The sequence below is a fragment of the Saimiri boliviensis genome, chromosome 11 (genome assembly GCF_048565385.1).
Source record: "Saimiri boliviensis isolate mSaiBol1 chromosome 11, mSaiBol1.pri, whole genome shotgun sequence".
Taxonomy (NCBI): Eukaryota; Metazoa; Chordata; class Mammalia; order Primates; family Cebidae; genus Saimiri; species Saimiri boliviensis.
The window spans coordinates 5,318,608-5,343,938 of record NC_133459.1 but is presented as its reverse complement, the minus strand read 5'-3'; the positions used below and the strand labels follow the sequence as shown (position 1 = coordinate 5,343,938).

General features: G+C 57.8%; 1 protein-coding gene across 11 annotated transcripts in view; it reads right to left on the bottom strand.

The window, feature by feature from the left end:
• ESPN (espin) overlaps positions 1 to 25,331 on the bottom strand; it is a 37,266-nt gene that overhangs the window by 8,138 nt on the left and 3,797 nt on the right. For 2 of the 11 annotated variants that reach the window (XM_039473727.2, XM_039473723.2), the window contains exons 3-10: positions 10,842 to 11,028; positions 10,511 to 10,693; positions 10,254 to 10,385; positions 6,624 to 6,825; positions 5,438 to 5,709; positions 2,703 to 2,864; positions 2,417 to 2,612; positions 1,002 to 1,028 (exon numbers count right to left, since the gene is read on the bottom strand). In XM_039473727.2, coding sequence (XP_039329661.2) covers positions 1,002 to 1,028; positions 2,417 to 2,612; positions 2,703 to 2,864; positions 5,438 to 5,709; positions 6,624 to 6,825; positions 10,254 to 10,385; positions 10,511 to 10,693; positions 10,842 to 11,028 — 1,361 coding nt within the window. The other 9 variants (XR_012512304.1, XM_074379986.1, XM_039473728.2 and 6 more) reach the window with 6 other exon arrangements.

The following is a 25,331-nucleotide window of genomic DNA, read 5'->3' as shown; positions in this document are numbered from 1 at the left end:
GCTCTCCAGATCCCGGGTCCCGCAGCCAGCTTTCAGGGCCCGCAGAGCAGGCCCTTGGTTCCCCAGCTGTGGCAATCCCATGGTCCTCCCCAGCTTACTCACAGGGTGGAGGGCCCCCGCCTGGAGGCCCCTGGGAATTCATGGTGGCTCCTGGGCTGGCCTTGCCGACTCTAGCATATGTCTCCACCCAGACACTGACTGTCCAGCTCTAAAACGCTACCTGGAGTCAGCCACCCGACCTTTGTCCCAGGTTCCCTGGCTCAGCCCAGCTGGGGTGGAGCCTCCCTCTGACCCTGTCCCTACATCAGCAAAGCCTCAGTGACCCTTGAACTAAGTCAACTGGGGCCTCCAAGGACATACAGAGTCTGGACCCTGGAGTGCCAGTACCCAGCTGGTCCCCTCTCTCTCTCCCACACCCACACACAGACGCGCAAGCGGACACATTGGCTGCAAGCCAGGAGCGTATTTATGGCAAAGCGCAGCTCAGCTCTAGAGGCCCAGGAAAGCAGAGCCCTTACTAAAGCTACGGGAGGCACCCAGGAAGAAGGGCAGGTGGGTAACATGCAAATCCCCAGGGCAGAGTTTGCATTTTCCGGCTCAGGTGGAAGAGGTGAATAGTGATTTGGAGAGAGAGGTCTCTTGAGCTCCCAGGAAGGGGTCAGGTCTGGGAGGGAGGAACAAAATGGGCTGACAGCTCTTGGATTCCCAGGCTGGGGATCCCAGAGTGCAGTCACAGGGAGGAGAAGAGGAAGATGAAGGGAAAATCAGTGTGGCGGGCTCATTTATTTAGGCAAAACCATCAGCCAGGTGTAGAACGCTTGGGTGCATATGTGGGCATAAGCATAGGTAGGAGATGCCAGGCTCCACCTGTGTCTCGAGGCTCTCTGGCCTGCTAGCCCCCTGCCCCTGCCCTTTCAAGTCTGGGCCCCTCCTGCTTGCTTTTCCTGCTCTTCCCCCCATCCCACGCCTCAGCCTCAGCCAGGAGCCGCGCAGCTACTCACTCTTCCTGTGCCTCAGGACTCTCACTTCTAGGAACGGAGAGGAGAGAAGTGACAGTGGAGTTAGGAGGGAGAGGGGGCCAGGATGAGACTGGGACAGCAGGGGACAGGGAGCAGGCCAGGGAGAGCAGGAGGGGGGAAGCGGAGAAGAGAGGAGGAGCTTTGCTGCCCATCTGACCCTGGCTCGAGCTGCTCTGGGGCCCCACAAGGGTGGTCCATCGAGTTCCCAGCTTGGTGGGTGCTGCTGAGGGCTGGCAGGGCCACCACTGGCCCTAGCCCCTAGCAAGGGCCTCCACCTTGGCACGGGGTTGGGATAGGGCACCCAGCCCGGGCTGTGCTGGGTGGGGGTGTCTGGGGGAAACTCAGAGTATATTTTTCTGTCCTTAGCTTCAGCCCTGCTGCAGGCTGTGGAGGGAAGGAGGAGGGGGCTGGGCAGGTGCTGGGCACACCTCCATGCGCTCCAGTCTGCAGGGGCTGGGACTCCACAGGAACCCTGGGGGGCCTGGCTCTGCTCTGCACTCCTAGTCAGGGAGATGAAGCTTTGGGGGGGGTGCCACTAAGCGTGATCTCTGCCCTGAGTGGCTGGGTGAGGAAGGCACTCCAGCCAAGCTGGGATGGGAGCATCACACCCAGCCATCCTGTCCTGGGCCTTCTAGGTGGTCTGGCAGAGGGACACTGTTCCACCCTACAGAGAAGCAGCCCAGGAATCCTGCACCAGTCTAGCTCTTAACAAAAGGATGCCTGGGGCTGGGTACGGTGGCTCACACCTGTAATCCCAGCACTTTGGGAGGCCCAGGTGGGCAGATCACCTTGAGGTCTGGAGTTCGAGAAAAAAGGATGCCTAGGGAAGTCACTGGGGAGGGAGGGGAAAACATGGTGGGTCTCTAGCTTTGCCCCCATAGCCAGGCCCTTGCTGGCCCAGGGACCCTGGCAGGAACTGGCTAGGATGAGTTCTTGACATATCTAAGAAGGGCTCAGGTCTGTGCTACCTGGAAGGACAAGAGAAAGAGGTGGGGAGAGGAAGAGAGGTTCAGCACAGACCGGACAGGAGACGGGCGGCGTGGGGCCTCTCTGAAGCTGGTTCTACTTCAAGTGTCCCTCCAGCACCAGCTCAACCCAAATGCCAGCCGCCAGAGCTGGGAGGCCCTTTCTAGCCAGTGGGAGGCAGGCCAAGGGGAGGCAGGCCAAGAGGCGGCAGGGGACCTGCCCCAGGCTGCACAGCCCATCCTGCTCTGGCAGGACTTCAAACAACCCAGAGTCCTCCCTTTAGGGTCAAGTACTCAATGGGGTAGGGGCTGGCAGGAAGAGCAAGATGAGGAAGGACAGGGCAGTGGCAGCTGGGGAGGGGGCGGTGTCTAGATTTCCCTCCCCGTTCAGGGCTAGCGCCGCCCCCCACCCCTCAACCCGCCCCTACTCACTGCCGGTGGACGAGGAGGAGCGGCGCTGCCCGCAGCCAGGGCCAGCGCCCTCGAGGGGCAGAGGTGGGGCGGGTGGCAGTGAACTCGCGGCCTCGGGCAGGGGCGGCGGCGGCGGGGGCGGCGGCGGTAGCTCCCTGGACGCCTTAGGGTCAGCGGCGCAGCCATTAGGAACGTGGTTCCCGGGGAGCAACGCCGCCTGCGGGGGAGCGGAGGGGCCTTCGAGTGAGCCGCAGGCGGCAGGGCCGGGGCGCCGGCAGCCGGCGGGCACGGGCTGGCGGGCACGCACCTCCTCGCTGTGCGCCATGCCCGGGCGTGCAGCCAGCGTCTCCCCGGGGCCGCGGCTCAGCTGCCGGTAGTAGTCCCCCGTGCTGGTCTGCTTGCTGAAGGCGCGGGGCTTACGGCCGGAGTCCTGCCTCCGCAGCCCGTCGTGGCCGTCGCAGGAGCTCGGCTGCGGGAAGACAGTGGCCAGTGGGCTTCGGGCACCTGCCCGGTAGGCGCCCCCCACGCCTCCCCACCCAGCTTTTCACCTCCCGGGGACTCGCGGCCAGCGGCCTTCAAGGGGTGCGGCGGCTGCCTTCCTAGACCCCCTGTTCTCAGGGCGGGCACAGGGCGAGGGTCACGGGGGCCTCGATGGAAGGGCAGGCTCCGCCCTACAGGGAGAGGTTCTGGGAGCCGGCCAAGGGGCACAGGGGCCCCCAGAGAGGCCAGAAGGGGCGGGCCCAGGGGCGGGGTGGCTCAGCCCCGACGCCAGAGGGAGCTGGAGAAGGGGCACCTCTCAGCTTAGCCTGCATTAGTGCCTTGCCCACACCCCGCTCTCGGCTGCCAGACAGACTGCGGGTCTGTCAGGGATCCTGGCTAGGCGGGAGCCCCCTACAGAGCCTATGCCCTCCGAGGCTCCGGCTTGCCCCGGACCCCAGGTGCCCGTCGGGGGCTGCTCCTACCTGCCACAGTGCTGGTGGCCCCCGCTGTGCACCTGGCGGTGGGGGCGGCAGGACCCGACACCTGCGTTACCTGATCCTTCCTCTCAGGTTACAGCCGGTCCGCGCCGCCCGCGCACAGGCTCGGACGGCCTGACATCACCCGGGGCCCGCCAATCCCAGGCCGACCCCCCCCCCCCCAGCCGTCGCGGATGCTACGGGGGCGCCAACTACTCTGCCACACCTGGCCGCCGCTCCGCGCCCGCCCCCGCCCAGATGTGGCCCCGCCCCCTGCGCCTCTCCCTAAACTGGGAGCTGAGTCCCCACCTTCATTCCTGCCCGAGATAGGAGAAGGCTGACTGGGCAGAGGGGGCTCTGGGTCGCGTCCCCACCCTTCCCCTCTTGCATCTGGAAACCATCGCCATCCACGAAAGCGACACCGACACCCGCGCTCAAACCTCGGGTTTCAGGGGCCACAAGGCGGGGTCAGGTGACAGCGAGACTTCCCGCCCTGTCGCAGCTGCCCCCCACTAGGCTCAGCTCAGCGAGAGTTAGGCGGCCCAGCCCAAGACGCAGTGACCTGGTGGGGGCTGTCCCCTGCCCCACCCTCCAGCCCGTGCGGCCCGGCGGTGGCCTCAGACTCTCCACCCCGCCCGACCTGGCTCACGTTGCAGGAAAGGCGACACCGCGGGATTTGTTTTCTGGGCCAGCCCGCCCGCTCCGCGCCCCCTGCAGCCCGGAGGCTCCGACGCCACGACCCTGCTCCCGCCCGCGGTCAGGCACCCGCGCGGGGGGCGCCGCGGTCACACAAAGAGCCCTTTGTGGAGCGGCCCGGCCCGGCCCTGGCGCCTGCGGCCCAGCACGCACACAGCCAGGAGGGACACACGCAGACCCGGCACTTGGGCTCAGCGGTGGAGAGTGGGCACTGGCTGGGCCACCTGTCCCCTGGCTTTGGGTGGGGCCCACAGGCTGGGCTGGGAGCTCAGGGATTCCAGGGCACTCGAAGCCCTACCTGCCTGGCCCTCTCTGCCGCCCAGAGATGAAAGGGGAAGCCACTGTGGGAGCTTGATCTAAGGTGGCACAAAGAGGGTGGCTGCTAGAGCTGCCCTGGAAGTTCAGTGTCCCTCCCATGTCTCCCTTTCCCACTGGCCTTGTGACTTGGGTCACCTCATATAAACTGGCCCTGATGTGGCTTGCCTTGGGCTTAAGAGAGAGCTGCAAGGTCCCAAGCTCTAGCAGAACCCCAGGGGGCTGTCACACCACATCTGGCCACCTGCGACCTCAGGCTGTCCCCTAACCTCTCAGACTAGCCTTGCCACGTTCCTGTGGCCAGAACGCCAGAGTTTCCCAGGTCTCCCTGCCCAGGACTTCCAAAACTGCTCAGACCAGACCTTTGCCCCCAGCCCTGCTCCAGAGCCTCAGCCAGGGGCCTGCAGGCCCAGATGTCACTAGGCGTCTCACATTCCACCTGCCCACCCTGGCCTCATCCCCTCCACACAGGCTCGCTTCCCTCCGGGGCTCCCACCTCAGGCCTGATCCTCTCTGCACAGAGCCCAAGCCCTAAACTGGAACCAGCTGCGGCTTCCCCTCCTTCCCAGCCCCCACCGCCACTGGGCGCCCGACCCTGCTAGTGCCCGCTCACCTTCCCTCCACCTTCCTCCCAGCCCTCCCCTTCACAGCCATGCCACCGGCACCTTCCACCTGGCAACCACCTCCCTTGGGTACCACTCTCCAACAGAGCCTGGGGCTGTGGGAATGTGCGTGTTTGGGGAGGGGCAGTCTATATGCATTCTCTGTCAACTCCATGACAACCCGGCCACTCTGTGCAAGAGGTGGCAAAGGCCCAGTTCTTGGTGAGGTACAGCTGTCTGGACCTTCACTTCCCAGCTCCCATTGAGGGCGGCGACCTGGTCTTACTCTCTTCCTGGTCCAGTGTCCAGCCCTGATCCCCAGTTGGAATTACCAGGAGCTTTGACTCTTGAACATGCCATGGACACAGGGACCCCCACCCTATGCCCACTATGAGGCCAGGCCTTTGGCCTCAGCGGCCCCCATCAGCCCAGTCCCCCTGCTGGGAGGCAGGCAGGAGGTGAGGGCTCACTACCTCCTTCTTGAGGGCCTCTGTCTCCACGTGGCGGAGTTTGCTCTTGGTCTGCATGTAGATGTCAGCTGCCTGTGGTCCCACAGGAGGCTTGGGAGCTGGGTAGCCAGGTGGGGGTGGGGGCAGTTGGGTGCCTGGGGGCGGGGGTGGCGGGGGGAAGCTGGGTGGAGGTGGTGGGGGTGTGGGTTTGCCAATCGTGCCCCGAGGCAGACCCAGCTCCGGGTTCAGCATGTCCATGTAGCTCTGTATGTCTGCAGCTCTGGCGCTGGAAAGCCCTGGAGAGGCAGGAGGAAGGGCCAGATTTGGGAGCATGCAGCCAGGCTGTCCCCCAAGACGGAGAGTCTGCCACCTGGAAACAACTTGCCGAGGGACATGGCGGGCTCCGGGGCACCACTTGGTACACCTGCTGTGGCCCCTGGCAGTACTGGGTTTCCTCTCTCTGGCCCTGCCCTGCCTCGTCCAGCACTTACTTGGAAAACCAGGTGCTCCGGTTTGGAGGGGAAGCACTGGGGGCTTTGGGTGTGTCTAGAGGGCAGGGCTACCTGGAAGGGTCGGTGGGCTCCTTGGGAATATGGACTGCCACACCCAATCTTTTCAGGGCACCCCTGCTGGCTCTGCAGGCCACCATCTGGCGGCATGAAGCAGGCACTGCAAGTGGACGGACGCCCATGCTCAGGGCGCGGTCAGGGTGTGTGTACACACTCACCCGCCTTCTGCCTAGGTGACTGTGTGTCTGTGGATGTTTGAATGTGTGTGCATTGCTCTGTGGACACGGTCGTGTGTGTGTGCACATCTGGAGTATGGAAATAGAGCATCGTGAGCTTGTGTGTAAGGTGGGTACGTGCAGATATTTGCATGGCTCTTTGTTTATGTTCATATCTGTATGTTGTATGTACAATGTGCACTTTTGTGTGTGAGTAGCTGAGAATAATGAATGCTGGGTGGGACACGTGGATTTTGTGGGTGGGGAGAGTACATGTGGATGTACATGTATGTTTGTGATAAGCAGACACAAGCATGAGTGACATCTGTCTCTCACCCGAAGGGGTCTCCTCCCCATGTTTAAGAGCAGGCAATGGGGGTAAACTCGGATATTGGCCGTTGCAGGTGGCCTAAGGCCAGCTCTCACAGCCCAGTAGTCTGGCTTCTGTCTCCCCTCCCTCCCCCTCTACCTCCAGGGCACACTCACTGCGAGGAGGGCGCTGGCCTTTGATGCTGGAGTGGCTGGAGGAGCAGGAGTCGTAGTTGGAAAGGGTGCTGGTGGGTGAGCCGAGGTCAAAGTTCAGCGGCTGGACCGACACGGTGGTGTTGGGTGAGGACATGCCTGAGTCCAGCTGCTTCGCCTCCAGCTCGGCAGAGGGATCCCGGGACAGCACACGGTGCTCCACGCTCTGAAGGGGAGGCAGGGAGGCCATGAGGGCCAGTGCACCCCAAGACAGGTCGCCCTCCAGACCAAGGTCACACTCAGCCATGCCTTCACTGTGGGATCTTGGCCAAGCCACACCCCTCTCCAGGGTCCCTTCCCCATCACTAGAGGGTCTCAGCTTCCTCCAGGTTAAGATTTGAGCCTAGCCCCGCCAGGCAGTAGGACCAGGTTCCTGGGAAACTCCCTCCGCTGGCTCCTCACTGATTAGGAGGGTGGAGAGATTGATGAGGAGGGGGCCTTGGGCTGCACCCCAAGGGGAAAACTACCAGGAGATTGGCCTTCTGTCTCACTATCGGCAGTCGGCAGTCGGCAGATCGGCAGAGGGCCTTGGCTCCAGTAGTTCTGTGGGGACGGGCACAGCACAGGCCCACCTCCGGTTACCTGGCTACCAAGCCGGCTCTCCTGGCCCGACCTGGGACCTGAGGAAGACTCCTAACACCAGCCCGGCCTGTCTCCTGATGGAGCCCTTAGGGTAAGGGTGGGGCCTGGGTGGTCAGCTGAGCGGGGATGGGCAAGCTGCCATTACCCCCGCCCCACCCGGTGTGTGCGTCTGACCACAGGCCTGCCCCCTCCCGGTGCAGAGGGGGCTGGGGTGGGGGTCCTGCTTACATTGCCCATGCTGCCTCAGCTGCCGACAAGCCTGCTTGTTCCGCTGCCTCCTGCCCAGGCCTGCGCCTCCTTGCCCCGTGCCCCCTCCCTGCCTAAGAAGTGTCACAGGCCCCCTGGGAGAGAGAGGCAGGCCTGGCACCAGGTAACAGCTCAGCGGCCGCGCTCATTGGCCCCGTAATTAGGGGCTCTGTGGGAGTGTGTGCCTTTTCTGGGCCAGCATCTTCTGTGGCTTGGATCTGTCACTGCCGCAGTTGGGCCTGCTTGGGTGAGGGGACCAGGGCACCCACACCCCACTCAGTCCAGGGGACCAGGCCCTGCTGCCTATCCCAGGAGTCAGGGGGAGTCACAGCAGGTGGCTTGGGAAGCACCCAAAGGTGCTCTTTACCTGGCCAACAGCAATAGGTGCAGAGGGTACCCAGCCCTGACCCCCGTGGGCAGCAGATAAGAGGCTGGGATCCCAGCTCGGCAGCCTGGGGCAGTGGCTTCAAACTTCCCCTCCCCCACTTACTAGCTATGTCATCCCGGGTCACCTATGCTTTTTGTGCCTAAGTTTCTTTATCTGCAAATGGGGATAATGGCATTACCGGTCCTGCTGAACTCCAGGATGTGGCACGAAGTACACACCATATTGTCAACTATTTTTTTTTTTTTTTTTGAGACAGAGTCTCATTCTTGTTGCCCAGACTGGACTGCAGTGGTGCAATCTCCGCTCACTGCAACCTCCACCTCCTGGGTTCAAGCGATTTTCCTGGCTCAACCTCCTGAGTAGTTGGGATTAAAGACACCCACCACCACACCCAGCTAATTTTTGTACATTTAGTAGAGATGGGGTTTTATCATGTTGGCCAGACTGGTCTCAAGCTCCTGACCTCAGGTGATCCACTGGCCTTGGCCTCCCAAAGTGCAGGTATTACAGGCATGAGCCACTGTGCCCAGCCTGTCAACTATTATTTTATTTTTTTTGAGAGAGTTTTGCTCTTGTTGCCCAGGCTGGAGCACAATGGCGCGATCTTGGCTCACCACAACCTCCGTCTCCCAGGTTCAGGTGATTCTCCTGCTTCATCCTCCCAAGCAGCTGGGACTACAGGCATGCCTCACCACACCTGGCTAATTTCATTTTTTTTTTTTTTTTTTTTTTTTTTTTGAGACAGAGTTTCGCTCTTGTTACCCAGGCTGGAGTGCAACGGCGCGATCTCGGCTCACCGCAACCTCCGCCTCCTGAGTTCAAGCAATTCTCCTGCCTCAGCCTCCCGAGTAGCTGGGATTACAGACACTCACCACCGTGCCCAGCTAATTTTTTGTATTTTTAGTAGAGAAGGAGTTTCACCATGTTGACCAGGATGGTCTCGATCTCTTGACCTTGTGATCCACCCACCTTGGCCTCCCAAAGTGCTGGGATTACAGGCTTGAGCCACCGCGCCCGGCCTTAATTTCATATTTTTAGTAGAGGCGGGGTTTCTCCATGTTGGTCAGGCTAGTCTGGAACTCCTGACCTCAGGTGATCTGCCTGCCTCTCAGCCTCCTAAAGTGCAGGGATTATAGGCACGAGCCACCTCGCCCAGCCTGTCAACCATTTTTTTTAACGTACTGTAAAGAGTAACTGAGATGACACCTTTAAGGCACTTGGCAGGGTACCTGCCTAAGTCAGAGTCCAGTGAATGGTGTTTGCTGTCCTATGACTGCTAGCAGCTGCATCCAGGGAGGCCCTTCACATGCCCTGGGCTCTGATGCCACCCCCCACAGTCCCTGAACAGAGTCACAGACTCTCTTAGCTGGAGGGAACTCATCATGGATGTAGAAATGCCCTTCCCAGTGTCCATCCCTGCTTGTATACCCTAGTGACAGAGTGCTCACTACATGCTGGGACACTCATTCTCTTCTGGAGCCTCTTTCTTGGGGGAAGTTCATCCTCAGGCGCCAAGATCGCGCCATTGTGCTCCACCTGCAGCCTCTGGCCTCTGGGCCTTGCTGTTCTCTGCAGCCCCCAGAGTCTGGACCATTCCCCTGTGTTGGCAACCAGGGCAGATGGACGGATGCTGCTCAGGGCACGAACCATCTGCCTCCTCCCCTCCGGGCCTCACTTGCAGCCCCTCCACGGCCAGGAGCTGGTCCATATCCTTGTGTGGTCGCCTGCGAGGCCCACTCTCTTTCCTGTCCATTGCCTCTAAGTAGGCATTGTACCAGATGGTGCGGCACCCTACACTTCGAGACACCCACAGCTGAGATCAAATCCCAGTGGGTCACTTCATGGCTGTCTCACTATAATAAAATAATTTAAAAAGAGTACCATGGGTTTCCAGTTATGAAGCAGCCATGAGGTCAGCAAATGTACAGTGCCATGGCTGAGGGGTGGCTGCTGGCCAGGCCATTGGAGGCAGGTTCTCCACTCTACCATTTATTGGTGATGTGATCTTGGTGCCCCGCAGACTCAGTTTATCCATCTGTGGAATGGGACACTTACACCCTCTTCTGCAGAGGGTGGCTGTGAGTTATACCCAAGCTAATGTCTATGGGCAGGTGAATGAGGCTTCCTGTTCCCAATCGGGCATATGTTGTGATTTCTCCAGCCTTACCCCTTGAGGTGACCCTATTCTTCCCTGTCCTCTTTCTGTCAATCTTTGTGCCTCTACTCCCTCAGTCCCCAGGAGGCAGTGGTTCTGGGTTGAGAGGTCGTGTGGGGTCCCTGAACCTCAGCGTCCTCCTTGGTAAAAGGGGTGACGACACCCACCACTGGGGTGGGGCACGAAAAGAGAGAATGAGACAGGAGCAGTGCAGTGGTCGTACCAGGTTCTCCACCGTGCGCAGGTAGCGGGTGCAGTGGCTGTGGCCGTTGAAGTCCGACAGGTCGGCGGCCGTGTACCCGTCGCGGTCGCGGACGTCCAGCTCCGCGCCGTTCACTACCAGGATCTGGCAGCACTGTGGGGGCATGCAGTGAGGACCCGGCCACGGCCGCGAACCGAGAACACCGCGCCCGGGCAGGGTCTTGCAGAGAGCGCAGTGCCGGCAGAGGGCGCGCGCCCCAACCCCGGGCCCGCGCTGACCTCCAGCTCCCCATTCTCAGCGGCGTCGTGCAGCGGGGTCCCGCCCCACAGGTCGGCCGAGATCTCCCCGCCGTGCAGCAGCAGCCAGCTGAGCACCTTGGTGTGGCCGCGGCTCGCCGCGAAGTGCATGGCGGTGGCGCCGTCTTTATCCTGCTCCGACAGGCTCACGTCGGTGCAGCTCACCTGGGCGGGAGGGGCGGGGAGAGAGGGGCGGGGGCTGGGCGCCAGGCCCCGCCCAATCCCCGCCCCCGCCCTGCCACGCCCCGTCACCATCCCCGCCCGCCCCCCGCCCCGCCCTGCCGGCTCCGCCCCGCCCGGGCCCGGAGCTCACCAGCCACACGATGACTGGGCTGTGGCCCATCTGCGCCGCGGCGTGCAGCGGGGTCATGCCATCGTGGGCGCGCGCGTGCGGGTCCGCGCCGCACTCCTGCACCAGGTATTGCGTCACCTCCAGGTGGCCCTCCTGGCACGCCAGGTACAGGGGCGTGGCACCGTTCTTGGTTTGGGCATTCACTCCCCTGTGGAGACACAGCGCCCACGGTGGGCTCTCAGCGCCCCACCCCCCGTCCTCTCCCAGGGAGCCCTGGACCGCACGGAGAGTGGGTGGGAGAGGGCCCTGTCACCCGCCCGCTGTCTTCCAGGGAGGTACCTCTGGGCTGAGTCCTGTGCCACCCTCCCTGAGAGGCCCCTGAGGACCCCCGACGGAGCACTGCCCTGCCTCAGTCCTACTTTTTTTTTTTTTGAGACGGAGTTTCGCTCTTGTTACCCAGGCTGGAGTGCAATGGCGCGATCTCGGCTCACCGCAGCCTCTGCCTCCTGGGCTCAGGCAATTCTCCTGCCTCAGCCTCCTGAGTAGCTGGGATTACAGGCACGCGCCACCACGCCCAGCTAGTTTTTTGTATTTTTAGCAGAGACGGGGTTTCACCATGTTGACCAGGATGGTCTCGACCTCTTGACCTCGTGATCCACCCGCCTCGGCCTCCCAAAGTGCTGGGATTACAGGCTTGAGCCACCGCGCCCGGCCTCAGTCCTACTTTTTAATCGAGGACTACAAGGATGTGATGAGCTGGCCTCTCCTCCACCACTGTCATCCACTGTCACCGTGAGTCCCCACACCTGCTGTCTGACCTCTATCCCTTTCATAGTGAGACCCCTCCATCTGGAATGCCCTTCCATCCTCCTCCCTCTTGAAGACTCAGTACCCATCCCTCCTCCATGAGGGCCACCCTGATTTATCTTCCCCTTCCTGGCCTCTGCCCCACACTGCCCAGGGCCACTGTGTGCATGGCCTGTCATGCTTGGTTGACCATAACTGATTTTGACCTTTGCCTCCCCCAGAAGATTGAGTTCCCGAGGGCAGGTTGGTAAGGGTTGCCAGACAAAATGCAGTTCACCTAGCTCAATCTGAATTTCAGATAAACAAATAATGCTTTACTATTCTATATCCCAAATAATGCATGGGACATACTTGTACTAAAATACAGCTCGTTATCTGAGATTTAAAGCTAGTCCAACATCCTGGGTTTTGTTGTTGCCGGTTTTATTAATCTGGCAGCCTTTGGGATGTCCACCATGTACTGCACGCTTCTACTGTGCTAGCAGGCAGGTTCTTCTTTTCTTATTTTTTTGAGACAGAGTCTTGCTCTGTCACCCAGGGTGGAGTGCAAGGGAGCGATCTCGGCTCACTGCAACCTCCACCTCCCGGGTTCAAGCCATTCTTCTGCCTCAGCCTCCCAAGTATCTGGGAGTACAGGAATGCACCACCATGCCCAGCTAATTTTTGTATTTTTAGTAGAAACTCAGTTTTGCCATTTTGGCCAGTCTGGTCTGGAATTCCTGGCCTCAAGTGATCCACCTGCTTCGGCCTCCCAAAGTGTTAGGATTACAGGGGGGAGCCAGTGCACCTGGCCCGGGTTCTTCTCAAGTCTTATTGTCATTCTCATTTTGTGGAGGGGAAATTGGAGCTAGCACGGTGTCTTGCCGTGGTAAAGTACCCAGTGAATGCCATATTGTCAACTATTTTTTTTTCTTTTTTTTTTTTTTCTTTTTTTTTTTTTAAGACGGAGTTTCGCCCTTGTTACCCAGGCTGGAGTGCAATGGCGCGATCTCGGCTCACCGCAACCTCCGCCTCCTGGGCTCAGGCAGTTCTCCTGCCTCAGCCTCCTGAGTAGCTGGGATTACAGGCACGTGCCACCATGCCCAGCTAATTTTTTGCACTTTTAGTAGAGACGGGGTTTCACCATGTTGACCAGGATGGTCTTGATCTATCGACCTCGTGATCCACCCGCCTCGGCCTCCCAAAGTGCTGGGATTACAGGCTTGAGCCACCACGCCCGGCTTTTTTTTTTTTTTTTTTTTGAGACAGGGTCTTGTTCTGTCGTCCAGGCTGGAGTGCAGTGGTGCAATCTTGGCTCACTGCAGCCTCTGCCTTCCAGGTTCAAGCGATTCTCCTGCCTCAGCCTTCTGAGTAGCTGGGACTACAGGCATGTGCCACCAGGCCCAGCTAATTTTTGTATTTTTAGTAGAGATGGGGTTTTTCCCAGGCTGGTCTCAAACTCCTGAGCTCAAGTGATCAGGCCTCCCAAAGTACTGGAATTACAGGTGTGAGCCACCGCACTCAGCCATCAACTATTTTTATTAATTTACTGTGACCATCAACAGATGACCCCTGTAAGGCACCTGGCAGGGCACCTGCCAGAATCAGAATTCAATTAATGCTGCAGCTGTAGCTGGGGAGGCTCGCAGGTGGGACTGGAAGGACCGGACTCTGTGCTATTCCCCATGGTCCCACAACAGGCACAGACTCAGCTCTCTCCTTGGTCACACAGCTGGTAAGTGGCATTTGAACACACATCTGTCTGTGCGATGCAGGGCCTGGCCAACAATATGGGTATGCAGGGAGTGAAGAGATGGAATGTGTCTCAGGGGCTTCTCTTAAGGGCCTAGCTTCTGGCTATCACTGTCCCTTATTCTTGCTCTCCCAGCCCAGAGGGAGCCTAACTGGGGAACAGGAGAGCTGTCCTGGTTGCTGCGCTGCTGGATGTGAACAGCCCAGGGTGCAGTTACCACTAGGGAACACTAGGTGGAGCCACAACATGCCACCCCCAGACCTATATGGGGAGGTGGGGGAGGGTGCCAGGTCCTATTGTGTTCCAATTCACGTTTTGTGCCCAGGAGGTGCAATTCTTCACTGGACTTCACATGTGGGTAACCCCCCATATAGGTACCGAGGAAGAACAGCTAAGCAGAATCCTGGCACAATTAAGGCCTGAAGAATATCTCAGTTTATAGTGTTACTACTCAGTTATTTCCTTTTATATAATCTTTCATATAATCATATATTGGTTTATAGAATTCGGGCTTAGAGAATATCTCAGTTTATAGTGTTACTACGTAGTTATTTCCCTTTATCTAATCCTCTCTATATAATCATGTTAGTTCACAGAATGAGTACCTAAAAAAATCTTACCATTCAGTTATTTCCATATACATATATGAAAAACTATATCTTAGTTCATAATCAGAGGAATGCCTAGAGTAGACACAGGGCAGAGCATGAATTAAGGAATAAGCAGCTTATAGTCGAAGGAATGTCTGGAGCAGACACAGTGCAGAGCATGATTTAAGGGAAAACAGTTATACCAGGAAAAGAACCCATGGCCCAGGTGGCAGCGTTCAGTATTGTAAAGATACCCGCTGTATGGCAGGCTTGGGGCAAGAGCCACTCGACCCTGTGGGGCCCTCAGCCCCACATTCACATCCTCCCCATCTACCTCCCCCAGTCTATCAGCCCCCAGATCACCCACATGCTCCACCCTGCATCCACCCCTTGCTCACCCATTCAACCTCTCATCCACTTGTTCCCTGCCTATCAGTGTCCACCAGGCCACCCCCTCTTTGCCCATCCACCCTCTTCCCAGCATGACTTAGCCCTCCTCTGCTCCCCATCATGTGTGCCCTCTCCCTCCCTCTCACACACCCCCAGACCCTCCCGGCCAGCGTCTCCCTGTCCCCAAAGCCCTGGTTCTGTGTCCACTTCCCTGATTCCTGAGACCCCAAGGTTGTCTGCAGCCCCCCACGGACCCCCACTCACTGATTTCTCCTCCCTCCACACTCCCTAGACACAGTGCTGCCATTTGCTGGGGCTGATGCTGGGGCCTGGCACTTCATGGCGGTGCAGAGAGCAGGCACCATGCCTAGTGGTCCAGAGGGAGTCCCGTTAACACAGATGAGGGAGACAGAAGACTCAGCCACGTACTTATCTTCAGAAACGTGCTGGCTTGTGGCCGCCAGCCTCCACACCCCAGTGCCAGTGTCACCCCCACGCACACTCACACGCTGGTGCATCAGGAACAGGCTGTTTAATATTTCATGACCAACACTCGGCGGCCTAAATTATTCACCCCGTAACCAAGGCACAGTGAGTGCCAGGGTCCTGGGGATCGGGGGCTGGTGGGGCCCACTGGGTTCTTTCTGCAGAGGCCCATGTCGGTGTGCACAGCTAGGCAGGGTAGACCTGCGGTGAGCTCTGCTCTCCCAGCACCCCCCACTTGGCAGAGATCCATGACCCAGGGGTGCCCAGCCAGCCAGAGAAGGTCTGAGAAGCTGGCACCAAGCAGCATCTGAGCAGCAGGGGGCAGTAGTACCCACAGCCTCCTGCTGGGCTGCTGGCTGGCACTCCCAAGTTCCTGGCACAGAATAAGCCCTCAGTAAGTGCTGGAGCTTGTCACCTTTTTTTTTTTTTTTTTTTTTTTTTTTTTTTTTGAGATGGAGTTTCACTCTTGTTGCCCAGGCTAGAGTACAATGGCGTGATCTCTGCTCACCGCGACCTCCGCCCCCCAGGTTCAAGTAATTCTCATGCCTGAGCCTCCCAAGTAGCTGGGATTACAGGCATGCGCCACTGTCCCCGGCTAATTTTGTATATTTAGTAGAGACGGGTTTTCTCTGTGTTGGTCAGGCTGGTCTCGAACTCCCGACCTCAGGTGATCTGCCCACCTCAGCCTCCCAAAGTGCTGGGATTATAGCCGCGAGCCACCAAGCCTGGCTTAATTCTTATTAGTATTACATCCTTTGCATTCATGAGCCCCATTCTGGAGTCAGAGACTCCAGCCTGGAAGATCCCAGAACATGGGGCAGATATGCTGATGGGCTGGGTGGGAGGGGTCCTGGCTCGACATCCCCTTCCACCTTGGCCTGAGGGCAAAAACAACAGGTACTCTCAGTCACTCGGGAGTATTACAAAGATATGGATGAGCGGAAGGACCAAAATGAAATTCCCATCACACGCCTGGAATCTAAGCACCTTGGGAGGCCAAAGCAAGAGGATAGCTTAAGCCTAGGAGTTCGAGACCAGCCTGGGCAACATAGTGAGACCCCTGTCTCTACAAACAATATAAAAATTAGCCAGGTATGGCGGTTCACACCTGTAGTTCCAGCCACTCAGGAGGCTGAGGAGGGAGGATCACTTGAGTCCAGGAAGTTGAGGCTGCAGTGAACTATGACCACACCATTGCACTCCAGCCTCAGTGTCAGAGCAAGACCCTGTCTCTAAAATAAATAAATAGGCCGGGCACGGTGGCTGAAGCCTGTAATCCCAGCACTTTGGGAGGCCGAGGCGGATGGATCACGAGGTCCAGAGATCGAGACCATCCTGGTCAACATGGTGAAACCCCGTCTCTACTAAAAATACAAAAAGATTAGCTGGGCATGGTGGCGCGTGCCTGTAATCCCAGCTACTCAGGAGGCTGAGGCAGGAGAATCGCCTGAACCCAGGAGGCGGAGGTTGCAGTGAGCTGAGATCGCGCCATTGCACTCCAGCCTGGGTAACAAGAGTGAAACTCCGTCTCAAAAAAAAAAATAAAGGCCGGGCGCGGTGGCTCAAGCCTGTAATCCCAGCACTTTGGGAGGCCGAGGCGGGTGGATCACAAGGTCGAGAGATCGAGACCATCCTGGTCAACATGGTGAAACCCCGTCTCTACTAAAAATACAAAAAATTAGCTGGGCATGGTGGTGCATGCCTGTAATCCCAGCTACTCAGGAGGCTGGGGCAGGAGAATTGCTTGAACCCAGGAGGCGGAGGTTGCGGTGAGCCGAGATCGCGCCATTGCACTCCAGCCTGGGTAACAAGAGCGAAACTCCGTCTCAAAAAAAAAATAAAAATAAAAAATAAAAAAAAATAAAAATAAAAATAAATAAATAAATAAATGAGAAAAGAAACAAAATTCCCATCACTGGAGAGAGGAATTAACAAAAGTAATAATAGGAAGTAATAATACTAGTGATGGCAGCCACCATTTACTGAATGATTACTCTGTCTCAGGCACTGCGATGAGTATAACACACACAGTCTCTCAGCTGGTCCTCGTAACAACCTGACAGGACAGGTGTTAGCATTGTCCTCCTGGTACAGATGAGGAAACTGAGGCACAGAGAGCTAACATAACTCTATGAGAAAAAGGCAGATCCCCGATTTGAGCCTGGGTCTTACGCAGAGCCTGCTTCTGACTCCAAGTGTGCCATGTCTGGCCGGGCACAGTGGCTCACGACTGTAATCCCAGGACTTTGGGAGGCTGAGGTGGGTGGATCATGAGGTCAGGAGTTCGAGACCTGCCTGACCAACATGCTGAAACCCCATCTCTACTAAAAATACAAAAATTAGCCGGGCGTGGTGGTACATGCCTGTAATCCCAGCTACTAAGGAGGCTGAGGCAGGAGAATCACTTGAACCCGGGAGGCGGAGGTTGCAGTGAGCCGAGATCGTACCATTGCACCCCAGCCTGGGTGACAGAGAGAGACTCTGTCTCAAAAACAAAACAAAACAAAAGCAAAAACAAATGTGTGATGCCTGCAGCCCTCCTGCTGTTGGTCCGTCTGTTCCTCTGCCTCCCTCCCTCCCATCGCACAGACCACTGCCCTTCCCCGCTGGGAACTCAGGAGCCCTCTTTGCCAGCTGCTAGGGCACAGCCCCTAGAAGGGCCTGCAGGATAAGGAGGACCTAGTTCAAGTCCTGTGACTTTGAGCTGTGCCACAGTTTCACTTCTTGTCTCTTTGTGTTCCCAAACCCATCCACGAAATGGGGGCAACAGTCATCATCCTGACCCTGTTCGGAGCGCCTAAGGAGTTCCTGCAGAGCCTGGTGCCTGGCGCACAGCCACCGCTTAACTTTAGGGTTCTTCTTCCCTGTGCCTGGGAGGACCAGCCACCAGGTGGGACCATGTCTGGTCTGGCATGTCCAGGCCCTGAGAAGCATGGGCCAGGCTGGGTATCATTTCTGTTGTGGGGAACATAACCTAGAGATGAGAGGATGGGTCTTGGGGGAGACCTTTGACCCCCAGACCCCTACCAGCTCTAGCCCTGACCACAGTGACACAGTGACCACAGTGACAGCCACAGAAAAGTGCGCCCAGAACAAGCCCTTGCCCTTTCCCCTGACTTTGACCCAAGCTCTCTTTGTAGGTCAGAGGCTCCCTGGCAATGAGCATATAAATCATGATTTGTTTTCTTTCTCTTGGGAACAAAGATGCTATGGACGAACTGTAACTATTCATCAAGTCACCTCTGATTGCACAAAAGAAACATGGGACACCCGTGTGGGCTGTGGGAATCTCTGGCAGAGGTTTGTGCCAGCTCATTGTCAATGCCGCCACAGGGAGCAGGGAGTGAGTTGCCCAGGGAGCCAGACTGGGGCTGAAGAATGATTCCTTCGGCCCTCTCCGCTGTCGGTAATGCCTTCCCAAAGGGAGGTCAGGAAGAGGCTGCGCCTCTGAGGATCAGTCCGGCCTATGACTGCTTTAAACTGACATTCATGGAGCCTTTGGTGGCTCTTGGCGTCCTCCAGTCACGCCTCCTGGCCTGTGTTAAAAGCAACCCGGGCCAGGCACGGTGGCTCATGCCTGTAATCCTGGCACTTTGGGAGGCTGAGGTGGGAGGATCACAAAGTCAGGAGATCGAGATCAGCCTGCCCAACATGGTGAAACCCCGTTTCTACTAAAAATACAAAAAATTTGAGGCCAGGTGTGGTGGCTCACGCCTCTAATCCCAACACTTTGGGAGGCCACGGTGGGCAGATCACCTGAGATCAGCCTGGCCGACATGGTGAAACCCCATCTCTACAAAAATAGAAAAATTAGCCGGGCATGATGTTATGTGCCTGTAATCCCAGCTACTCGGGAGGCTGAGGCAGGAGAATTGCCTGAACCCGGGAGGCGGAGGTTGCAGTGAGCCAAGATCATGCCATTGCACACCAGCCTAGGCAACAAAGTAAGATTCTGTCTCAAAAAAAAAGATTTCCAACTAGGCCTGGCCCAGGGAAGAAACAGAGCCCTGGTTTGAGGAAGGTTCTACACCCCAGCCCATTGGCTAGCAGGGAATCTTCCCAGAAGCCTGCAACTCTCGCAGCCTCCCGGCTCTTCCTCCTGGCCCACAGTTAGGCAAAACTTGACCCTCCCCCCTCAGGCCTCTACACCTCCCCACATGACTGCCAGTTCTGTCATGGCAAGGCCTTGAGGCCAACCCTCTTTTTTATTAGGGTCTCAGCTCTCCCCTCCTCAAAGACGCCTGGCTTCCCTGACCCCTCAACTTAAAGATATCCCCATCACTTCCTACCAAACTGCCCATTTTACTGCATGGCACTTGCCACTCCTGAATTATTTTGTTATTTTCTTCCTCAGACACACACACGTGTATAGAAGAATGTGTGGCTGAAGGGGCACACTGTGTTCCTCGTGCTGACGGGCCGGGCAGTTGAGTGTACCCAGTTGCTGTTTGTTGAATGAATAAATGTGAGAAGGGACAGCCAGGCCAGGAGTAGGGGATGTCTCTTCACTCATGGCCTCAGCCTGGTCGGGTAGGTTAGGTCCATTTGCCAGATGGGCTGCGGGATGCCCAGAAGGGGTTTTTGTCTGGGGTCACAGGCAAGGAGCTGTAGGCAGTGTGGACAAATCCCTGGGGTTCTACAACCCACTCATTCAGCAGACGTTTATTGGAGTCAGGCTCCGGGCATACAGAACGGGGAAGACAAAGCCCCTGGCCTCATTATTCAGGGACAGACGGGATGAAAACGCATCTGCCTGTGTGCTACAGGGCCTGGCCGGAAATATGGGTGTGCAGGGAGTGAAGAGACCAAATGTGTCTTGGGGCCTCTCACCGGGCCTGGCTTTCGGCTGTCACACAGAATGCACACAGGACGAAAAGTCAGGTTACCATAAGGGCAGCCGGGAGCCCAGGTGCGGAGGTGCACGCCTGTAATCCCAGCACTTTGAGAGGCCGAAGCAGGTGGATCGCCTGAGATCAGCAGTTCGAGACCAGCCTGGCCAAAGTGGTGAAACCCTGTCTCCACTAATAATACAAAAATTGGCCAGGCATGATGGCGTGCACCTGTAATCCCAGCTACTCAGGAGGCTGAAGCAGGGAAATCACTTGAAGCTGGGAGGTGGAGGTTGCTGTGAGTGGAGATTGCACCACTGCACTCCAGCCTGGGTGACAGAGCAAGACTCAAGTCTCAAAACAAACAAACAAACAAACAAACAAAAAACAGGCAGCAAGGAAGTAGGCCAGCAGGGAGTGAGCGCACATTGTGGGCGCCGGTGACAATTTCAGTGAGGCTCAGGGTTGGCCTTGCTGAGGAAGTGAGGTCTGAGCAAAGACTTGGAGGAGGGCAGGGAGCAGGCAGGGGTCTCTGATCCCTGCAGAAGGATCAGCCTCTGTGAAGGAAGGGGTGCTGGCCTGTTGGAGGGGACCATAGCCTGGAGGAGGGACAGCCTCTGGGACATTGTAAGGAAGTGAGTGGCCTTCTCTGTCTATGGCCAGGAGCCTGTGACAGGACTTGCTCTTTCTTTTTTTTTAAAATGAACTCTTGCTCTGTTGCCCAGGCTATAGTGCGGTGGTGCAGTCTTGGCTCCCTGCACCCTCCACCTCCCGGGTTCAAGCAATTTTCTCCTGCCTCAGCCTCCCAAGTAGCTGAGATTACAGACGCCTGCCACCATGCCTGACTAATTTTTGTATTTTTAGTTGAGACCGGGTTTCACCATGTTAGCCAGGCTGGTCTCAAACTCTTGACCTCAGGTGATCCGCCCACCTCGGCCTCCCATAGTGCTGAGATTACAGGTGTGAGCCCACCGACCAGGACTTTTTTTTTTTTTGAGACAGGATCTTGCTCTGTCACTCACACTGGAGTGCAGTGGCATGATCTCGGCTCACTGCAACCTCTGCCTCCCGGGTTCCAGTGATTCTCCTGCCTCAGCCTCCTGAGTAGCTGGGACTACAGGTGTGAGCCACCACGCCTGGCTAATTTTTTTATTTTTCAGTAGAGACAGGGTTTTACCATATGGCCAGGCTGGTCTCGAACTCCTGACCTCGTGATCCACCCACCTCAGCCTCCCAAAGTGCTGGGATTACACACGTGAGCCACTGCGCTTGGTGGGACTTGTATTTTCAAAGGCTGTGGGTGGAGCTGGACAGAAGAAGGCCATGTCCAAGTCCTAATCGCTCAGGGCCTTTCAGGCTCCCCTTTTCCCTTCCTTAGTGCACAGCCTCACAGAGTGTGGTTGCTCCCATGGCCCAGCTGAGCCCGAGGGGTTCAGGCAGAAAGGGGGTTTCTTGAAAGCCCTGGGATGCCCCAGCAGCTCGCTGCTTACAGAGCTCCAGGGCTCAAGACTCAGCTCTCCTCTTTAGATGGGTAGGGCAGGGGCACCAGCCCGGGTTAGATGACAGCTGAGACCAAGAGTTGCTGGTGGAGACATAAGATGGGGGCCTGTGCCCTCGATTGCTGTAAGGGGCTTCTCCTGACTCCACTAGGCCCTTCCTTTCTCAGAGCCTCCACCTGGATAGTAACTACTTCCCCAGTATGGACACAGGCCCTGCCCCCAGGCCCCGATGCCAGGTGACCTGACAGACACCAAAGGTCGACAGGGGCTGGTGATTAAAAAGGAGTGAGACCCCACAGCCTGTGACAGAAGCAGGGGCCTAGCAGGAATGCGACCAGCCTAAGCAGAGCCTCTAGCCTTCTAAGGGTGAGAAGTGAGCCCCGGGGCCTGGGGCTCCCTAAATTGTGAGTTGCTGGGGCTTCCCAAGAAACCCCTTTTCTGTCCCAGGCGGGGGCTGCCTGAACCCCTCAGACTCAGCTGGGCTGTGGAACAGCCAAGCTGTGCGAAACTTTGCACAAAGGAAGGGAAAAGGGGAAGTCTCCAGTGAACTTGAAAGGCCCTGCGCGATTAGGACCTGGACCAGGAGTGGGAGAGAGACCCAGAGAGGAGGTACAGTCTGCCCAAGGTCACACAGCAAGCTAGTGACCACAGCTGGTGGATCAGCCTCTCTAAAACACCATTTCTATACCCGTCAGCTCCACCAGGCAGAGACGCTTGTCTGGTTCATCAGCATATCACTGGCATTTAGAATATCACCTGGTCCATGGAAGTTGCTCAATAAATATTAGCTGAATGAGTCCATCTGTAAATGGGTTGATTACACGGCTACTGCTCAGGGTGGTTGTGTGGCTCAGATGGCACTGGGTGGTGCCAGGCCCCTAGAAGGTACTCAGCAGGCAGGAGCTGTTCTGGGTTTGTCCTGACTCCTGGCACAGGTTCCCCTTTCCTCCCCTCCCCGCTTCTGCCTCCCCTCTTTTCTTGTTTTTTGTTTTTTGTTTTTTTTGAGACAGAGTCTCGCTCTGTCACCCAGGCTGGAGTGCAATGGCATGATCTTGGCTCACTGCAACCTCCACCTCCCTGGTTCAAACAATTCTCCTATCTCAGCCTCCTGAGTAGCTAGGATTACAGGCATGTGCCACCGCGTCCGGCTAATTTTTGTACTTGTAGTAGAGACAGGGTTTCACCACATTAGTTAGGCTGGTTTTGAACTCCTGACCTCAGATGATCCACCTGCCTCAGCCTCCCAAAGTGCTGGGATTACAGGCATGAGCCACTGTGCCCAGCCACTGGTACTTTCCAACCCCACCCTAGTCTTGTCTGGTTGGGTATAGGGGAGGCTTTGGGGGAAGGAGGCACCTGCAGGAGGCACCTGGTGAAGTTGATAAAATCTCTGGGCCAACTGGTTTTTCAGCTTGCTGTGACTGGCAGCACTCAGGGCCCAGGGAAGAGCCTGGGGCCTCCCTATTCTCCAGCCTGGAAGCTCAAGCCTTAGGGTCCCAGCTGAGTCCTGGCTCCCCCACTCTGCCTCCCACAGCCCTGCCCAGCTGCTCAGGCCCTATGGCAGCCAGAAGCAGGTGTTGGGGAAGCAGAGTAAGCTCCAGGGCTCCAGGATCCTCCTGGGAGGGTGGCCACCAGCCTTGAGGGCCATCTACTCTTTGCCCCTTCTCAATCTGGCCTGACTGGGGGTCTGGACTCCTTGTTCCCCTCCATCAGCCACTGGAGCTCCTGCCCAGGAAGGCCAACCCTTCCAACCGGATCTCCCTGAGACCTAGGGCCTCAGCCCAGCTCCTGCCAGTCCCATGCCTCCCAACTGAGAGATCCCTTTTCTATAGGGGCTCAGAGGGAGGGTCACATGTGGCAGCAGCCCCTACAGTCACTGTGACAACTCCTTTGCTTCTGGGAAGACTTGGCCCCATGAACGGGATAGAGGGGGGTTTGGGGGACAAGCAGGACATTCCTGCAATCTTGAGTCCTTTCTATTTTAAGACCCCAGGGCGTAGCCTGGGAATTAGCTGGGCTCTCCTGAGGCTGTCCAGCCTTCCAGCTCCTCTGCAGCATGTCACTTCCATGGCCCATGGCCACCCATTGCCCCCCTGGGCAGGATCAAGTTTCCCAACAGCAGGTCCGGGAGCCCTTCCTCCCTCAGCGCTCACCCACGCGCCAGCAAGAGAGCTGAGCCTTGTGAATAATTCACAGCAATTCACATCAGGCCCCAGAGGCTCTCGAGAGCATGAAGCTGGGCCACCTGGGTCCCCTGATTGGGGCCTGGGGCCTGGGGCAGCTCAAGCCTCTGCTCTCCCCAGCTCCCAGCCCTCATATTCACAGCCTCAGGAAGCAGGAATCCCTACCCCTGAGGTAGGAGGCTAACTGGGTACACCATCCCCCAACCCCAATTCCCAGCCACCCCTCCTGCTGGAGCCCAGCCTGGCAACCACACAAAGACACCTTCTTATCAGCTGTGTCACACGCCTCTGTGAGGAACGGAGCCCAAGCCCTCTGTCCACCTTCCTGAGATTCATGGTGATTCCTGGGGGGCTGGCGGCTCATCAGTCCAGGCCATCTGGCCACTGAGTCACCACCAGTGCCCAATCACACCCAGCACCTGTTATAGCCTGGGAGGGGGCCAGGGTCCCCCAGGCCTGGAGACCTGGATGGCGTCCCACAACACAGCCCGCAGGGGGATCGTTGTGTATCCTAGACCTGCCTTCTCAGTGAGGAAGGCCAGGTGTGGCGGCCCCACTAGCACTTGCAGAAGGGGGGCTCAGCATCTTCCAGTTCACACTTGGGCCATATTGGTCCCACCATCAGAGGCACCTTCCCCTCTCAAGACCTGTCCCTCTCCTCTGCTTAAAGTGAGGGGGTGGGACAGATGCATCTGAATCACCGCTGTGAGGATGGGGACACGTTCCACGTGTGGCTCCTAGGCCCCAACCTGGAGAGTCTAACTCAGGAATCTGGGACAGCCTCCAAGAGATGCTGCCAGGAGCCAGTTGGGACCCTCTACTCAGGGGTCCCTGGGGTTCTCCTACTCTAAATCCCACTGACTTTGACATGATCCAAACCCTAGTTTGTTTGGAAGCAGTGAATTCATACCAAAGTGGCCACCAAGCAGGCCTGGCAGGGCTGGCTGTGCTGTGAAGAGCCCCCTCTCCAGGGTAGTACCTGCTGGGTCTCCCACTAACCAAACCAGGAAGCCCCTTCTTAGGGAGGAGCCAGGCCCAGCTCCCTTGTCCTGGGCCGAGGGGACAACTGGAGCCCGGCCTGGTGGGTCCTAGGGCCACCCTACATCCACGCCAGTGTGCCTAGGCTCAAAAGGCTGCAGCTGTGGCCACCTTGCCACATGGCCATATGGCCAGAACTGGCCTCCAGCCTGCTCCCTGGTGGCCAGGGGCACTGCAGGCACACCCAGGAACCAACCAGTGGTGGGGACAGGCCAGACCCTCTTACCTTGTAGCTGCTCTCATCCTGAGGCTTGGTCCACATTCACATTTATATCCCGGGCTCCCACTTAGACTAACAAGGGTCACTGGTCAGAGCCCCCCACTCCCCACTCAGGCTGCTGTGGCATCTGGCACCCCACCCTCTCAGGACCTGGGTGGCTTTCCCCGGATCCATGCCTCCCCAGGCGCTTCTAAGACCTGAGTCCCTCCCTCCCTCCCCTAGACTCACACGTGCACCCTGCTCTGTACAAGCCCCCACCCCGCCCAGGGGAGCTCCCAGCCCACACCCCAGGAGGTTTGGGAGCCCCATGCTTCCCTTGGTAGTGGGAATGGGCTGAGGGGCCGCAGGAGATGACAGGCTGCTCTCTGGATGGCCTCCAGCCAGGGGCTCTGGGGCCAGGAGGTGGGGTGGGGGTCTGGGAGGGGCAGTTCTCCCTTAACTGCTTGGTAACTGATGGGATTCCTCTTCCGCCTGTTTGACTAGGGTCTAGGAGGCGCTCCTGCCCTTGCTGTCCCCAACTCCATTCTGAACAGTCTTGCAAATGAGCACAGCCTGAGCCAGAGAGAGCTCCTACTACGGAAGCAGCCTGAGGGGAACAGGTGACCTTGGCTTGCGTGCCCAGCCTCCCAAGTCCAGCTGCATGCAGCTGGCCGGCTGAGGATGCGGGTGGCACCTGCCTGCAGGGCTCTGGGGGCAGCTCCAGAAGGGGTTTTCCAGGAGGGGAGAAATTTCATGTT